The 5,338-nt window shown below is 39.9% G+C and overlaps 2 protein-coding genes across 3 annotated transcripts in view; both read right to left on the bottom strand.

The window, feature by feature from the left end:
• LOC108757326 (dnaJ protein homolog 1) overlaps positions 1–3,367 on the bottom strand; it is a 6,164-nt gene extending 2,797 nt beyond the window's left edge. The window contains exons 1-2 of one of the 2 annotated variants that reach the window (XR_001939901.1): positions 3,186–3,367; positions 796–1,999 (exon numbers count right to left, since the gene is read on the bottom strand). Coding sequence is in view for 1 of the 2 variants with exons in the window: in XM_018501818.1 (XP_018357320.1) it covers positions 937–1,986 (1,050 nt within the window). In the remaining variant the exon portion in view is untranslated. Of the gene's footprint in view, positions 1–672; positions 2,000–3,185 lie in introns of those variants that run through there. The other variant, XM_018501818.1, reaches the window with a different exon arrangement.
• Positions 3,368–3,591: 224 nt separating this feature from the next.
• Positions 3,592–5,338, bottom strand: part of LOC108757298 (cysteine-rich protein 2-binding protein) — a 3,287-nt gene continuing 1,540 nt past the window's right edge. The window contains exons 3-6 of the mRNA XM_018501771.1: positions 5,087–5,308; positions 4,708–5,019; positions 4,050–4,577; positions 3,592–3,962 (exon numbers count right to left, since the gene is read on the bottom strand). Coding sequence (XP_018357273.1) covers positions 3,607–3,962; positions 4,050–4,577; positions 4,708–5,019; positions 5,087–5,308 — 1,418 coding nt within the window. The 3' untranslated portion in view covers positions 3,592–3,606. The remainder of the gene's footprint in view (positions 3,963–4,049; positions 4,578–4,707; positions 5,020–5,086; positions 5,309–5,338) is intronic.

Below are 5,338 nucleotides of genomic sequence, written 5' to 3'. Positions count from 1 at the left end.
ATATATATATAATATATTAGATTGTTTATATATATATATATGTTCGTCAGTTTGTCTTGCAATATTTAATGTAAACAAAAATTATTTTATATTAATTCTACAAGTGTGTAAGCCTAGTTATAGTTGCAAGGATCAACTAATCACAGTCGAATATTCTCTTCGGTTGTGAATTCTTGCAACTGTAACATTTACAATTATGCTTTTGCAACAATTGTAGAATAGGCTTCAGACAGAGTGTACGACAAAAATGATGTATTGTACAGACTTGTCGCAATATCTGAAATTTTCATCTCGTCGTTTTTCCCTCTTTCCTTTTTCAACTCTGTTTCAAGTGAAACGAATAAAATTTCTGATATCGCACTCGCGTTATCTTACAGCCTTCGTACATACTACATGTATACCCCTAGGACACACGCATACTTGCACACACCCACGCATACTTACACATATGTATAATATGTATAATGGAGGAAATAAAGTAATCCAGACGTGCAACCACATGAAATTAGCGATATATCAGATTCTCTATAATTATTTTATAATTTATGTGTGTGTTTTACTCTCGACGTCTTTAGTTAGAGACCAACGCTACATGTAGACACCAAGTCACTGAATTTCAATTGAATTGAATATCGATGTAACGCCGAAAAAAGTACATGTTTATCTTATTTGATTTGGCCTCTAAGGAGCAAATTGCGCGCGGGAATATTGAATAATTCTCGATCGTTCCATCGGAATCGTAGTCATTAACGCCGTCATTGTCGTCATTCTCGTCATCCTTGTTGACATCGTCACTATCATTATCGCTACTCTCTCCATGTACTAGAACGTACATGAAAACATATCCGTATTTTATTGATCGAGAAGATTAAAACATATGAAATTACGACGACATTAACTCATACGCGTTCGCGGTTTTCGATCAATAATACGAGCTCAATTGGGTAACGTATCGTACAATATATCCTTGGCGCTTTGCGTTAAAGTTTCAGGGAATTTGATGTCAAACGACACGAGAAGATCGCCCTTTCGCGACGGTTCTTTCGGAAAAGGTAGACCGTGTCCTTGGAACCTCTTGACCGTGTTCGGCTTGACAATCTCCCGCGTTAAATTCAAAGATATCTTTTCGCCGGTTAGCGTAGGAACTTCGACAATAGTACCGCACAAAGCTTGTTTCAAGCTCAATTTGCACGTATATCTAATGTCACTGCCTTCTCTCCTAAACAGCGGATGCGGCTTGTCCCTGATAATAAAGACAATATCTGCGGGTTCCCTCCTCGGTGATTGATCACCTTCCTTCTGGAAAGTGATTTTCGTGCCAGCTTTCCAGCCTGGTTTCACATTGATGGTGAGAAGCTTATCCTCCTTCTTGGTGCTACCGTCTGGCTGTATGGCCCGTCTGCATATTTTCATCTTCTTCGTGCAACCTCGCAGTATCTCCTCCAGACTGATGTACAAATCATGCTCGATGGCCGGATCCTGGGCACGATCTTTGCCAGCCCCTTTAGTATTCGGACTCGCAAAATTAAACGAATGCGACCGAAATGCGCCGCCTTGTCGCGGTGGTCCCATGCCGAGTCCGAAAGGATCCATGTCGATGTCCATGTCTTCGTCGTGGAATGCGAATCCTCCACCACGGTTACCAGCAAACTCGAACAAATTGTGAAAAGGGCTGGCTGAACCGAAGAATTGAGCAAACGTCGCCCTGGGATCGCCGTGGAAGGTATACGTGGCACCTCCTCCGCCTCCGCTAGCCGAAGCACCACCTTTCAGACCTTCCTCGCCGAATTTATCGTAAACCTCTCTCTTTTTCGCGTCCGACAACACTTCATACGCCTCGGCTATTTCCTTGAATTTTTCCTCAGCACCGGGGCTTCTGTTTTTGTCAGGATGATATCGTAAGGCTAACTTTCTGTATGCCTTTTTTATTTCTTCGTCGCTCGCTCCTTTGGCTATGCCAAGTATCTTGTAGTAGTCCTTTCCCATCTCCTTGCCTATTCTGAAAAAGCATTAAAAGTATTGTATTGATATAACAATCTTCCTAATTATAACACTTTTTGACAAAAACAAAATTATGCCCATATTTAGACAAAAGTTCCCATTTATCTTTGAAACCGATAGTGCAACATGATTATTTCAATTTTACTCGAGATTACAAGATCTCTACAGATCTATAGGAGAATGATGCAAGAGAGACACAAAGATCCTATGCTCACCATTGTCTAGAAATCTACAAAGTCTTTCTTTTTTTTTTATCAGAGTGCACGATATACACATCTAAAAAAAAGTAATGTACAGTAATTTCATTATGTTCCTTCTTCGATACGATGAATTACTTTCTTTTATAAGAATTAAGATAATTTGAAAAAAATCTATTTTCTTCCCAAATACAAAGATATGCGAGCTGTGCTTTTTAAATGGCTTTAATATTGTTGCTGATATATTGGCTCAGAGTTAGAGTTTACTGTGTACGTGTCACGTGCGCATGGTCTTCTATCACGCTCACATTATTGGTACGATAAAACACTTCCAGTGTCGAATTGAAATAAGTGAGAGATGGAAGGGCAAGCAAGCTACGATTCGCGCATTCGCTCGCTTTCACGGACGTGCATTAACACACGCGTGTGCGTCCCGTTCCATGTATTTGATAAAGTATCATGTACATATCTGGTAAAGTGAGCCATCAAATCGAAAGCGTCGCGACTGGTCGCGACAGACGAGCGAAAAGCGGGAAGATCTCCACGTGAATTTCCGAATATTCTTTTCGAATCTCGAACGATTCTCGGGGAGAAGGAGAAACCATCGGGAAGCAGCGCTCCAACACACCCACGTACGTATCACCGATATCTATTTCTGGCAATGATGACCGCGAATACGCGACGAATGTTTCGAGCTGCAACGCAAAAATAAATACCCCACCCTTAGATTGAGTTTCGTGTCGTTGCCATTGTCGTCGTTGCCATCCTCTCACATTTTCCACACGCGAAAAATCGATCCCGATGAAACGCAAAAAGGGAGGGGAAAAAAAAAAAAAATAATGTACGCGACAAACGTACAGAAAACGTACGATCGATTCGCAAACGGGTCACAAGGTTACGAATACTCCGTTATTGTTATTCTGATTTTTTATTAAAAGTGGTCTTAAGCCTTTGTAAGTAACTGCCCATTATAGCTTTGTCACTTACTATCTCTATCCCGTGATTATTCCTCACGTATATGTTTCGCGCAGACACTCCAAGCACGTATGGACGTCGTACGCGACAGTTGACAAAGAATAATCGCAAACAGATCCAAACTCTCGACGCGCGTACCAAGCTATACTAAACTGTCGCGTAACCTCGCCATCCATATATATATAAACTTTTCCTTCTACCAGCTTCCGGAACTTTCGAGAATGAATCGACGCCAGCTTCGCAGCGCTCCCTCGATGACGTCAATCTTCGATGACGTGCGACTTGCCGCCGCGCCAGTTTTGAATCTTTTCCTTCCCGTAACTTTTTTCTCTCGCGATTAAAAGGAAGAGCGAGCGAGAGCGAGCGAGAGAGCGAGAGAGAGAGAGAGAGAGAGAAAGAGACAGAGATATATTTCTGGATTTATTAATTAAGATTATCTACTTAAACGTAAAAACAGAGCGTGCTTGCATTCTCGCGAATTTGGCGGCATGTATTTGTCATAAAAGTCCTGAACAAACTCTTCCACTTTGAAACCAAATTTTTGGTACAATATTAAAGCGGGATTCGTGGCCGACACATGTAACGTGACGTCTTGTCCCATGCAGGTTTGTATCAAGTGGTACAACATGAAAGTGCCGATGCCAGATTTTCGCCACTCCGGACGTGTAAAAAAAAATGAGATGTAGGCTTCGTTGTAGCCAACGTATGGTATCAATATCGCGAATCCTATGACCAACTTTTTATACAGTACTACGCACGTAAAGTCTGGATACTGTAAACATTCGGTCACTAAAATATAGAGATGAAGTAAATTATAAAACTTTTAGGTATAAGATATAGTTATGTACATTTATCTATTATAGTAATATCACTTACAATCTATACCAGGCCAAAAGAATTGACAACAGAGACTGTTGATGGCTGGAATGTGTTGTGGTCTGATGTAAGAATAATCGATGGATGTCCTAGGCAAAGGTTCCCATTGCGGATTACCTTTATTATTTACTTTCATGCATAATTCTTCCATAATTCTTAACCATAATGGCTGACAACTAGTATCTCGTCTTATAAATGGCTTCAAAAGTCTATTTGTGTACGGACTATGTACAGATGTAGGTTCAGTGTAACCTTGCAATCTTTGTTCAAAAATACATTCTAGATCGTCATTAAAAAATCGATCCAATACCCGATCATTGTTTCTCAACGGCATTATTAGAGCTCCAGATTTAGATCCGAAACAATCGACGTCCAACAGAGGAAGCCGATACTCTCTTTTCGTCTTTCGTACTGCTAATTTTCTGTATAGTCTTCTAATAGCAGGCGGGGCTTTGTCCAGATCAGTCTTACTGACCTTTTGCAACAAATATGCTTCTTCTTGATGAGTCATGCGTGGTATTTTTTCATCTAGAATATATATATATGTTTATATACGTGTGTGTGTGTGTGTGTGTGTGTGTGTGTGTGTATGTTTGTATATATATCTTTGTGTATTTTGTATTTGCTACACATGCAATTTACGATAAAAGATAATTACTATTAACGAAAGATTTCGACCAAGGTCGTTGACGACGCTTTGCTTCTTTAAACCAAGAAACTGGAAGCTGCTCTTGTATGGATATTGGACTATCATTACTGTATTCGTCATATTCTTCTTCCTTGATTCTTTTAATTTCATCGCCACTACAGTTTGATGATAAAGTACTCGTATTACACAACCAGTCACAGTTGTCCATCAGTTGTGCCAAATGAAAATTGTTACTTTCATATTGGCAGTCGCGTATTAAATCAGAGATGGATGGAAGATCAGTATCATTGCGTGACATTACATTATCCTCGATATCCACATCTAAAAAATACAATTCTCTTGATACATATCTTATGGTTGTTTATAATGTGCTGTTTCTATCACATACCATTTGGCTCATCCTCTTCCAATAAAAAATTAGATAGTGTCTCTGTAGGTTGAACGTATGCATGGGAGTACATCAAGGAGCCTTTATTTTTAAATAGTTCTCCACTACAGTTGCTATCCTCTCCGATCGAGAGACTAGAATCTGATGGCGCAGGACTGTCCAATGGCTTGCAAGGTAATTTTGTACCAACGTGTTTTTTTCTATCCATTACCATTTTGCTATCTAGAAAGACACACACACTCATATATATAT

This window comes from Trachymyrmex septentrionalis, unplaced genomic scaffold, assembly GCF_001594115.1.
Source record: "Trachymyrmex septentrionalis isolate Tsep2-gDNA-1 unplaced genomic scaffold, Tsep1.0 scaffold137, whole genome shotgun sequence".
NCBI classification, from domain to species: domain Eukaryota; kingdom Metazoa; phylum Arthropoda; class Insecta; order Hymenoptera; family Formicidae; genus Trachymyrmex; species Trachymyrmex septentrionalis.
The sequence above is the reverse complement of the archived record's forward strand: the minus strand, read 5'-3'. Positions and strand labels throughout refer to the sequence as shown.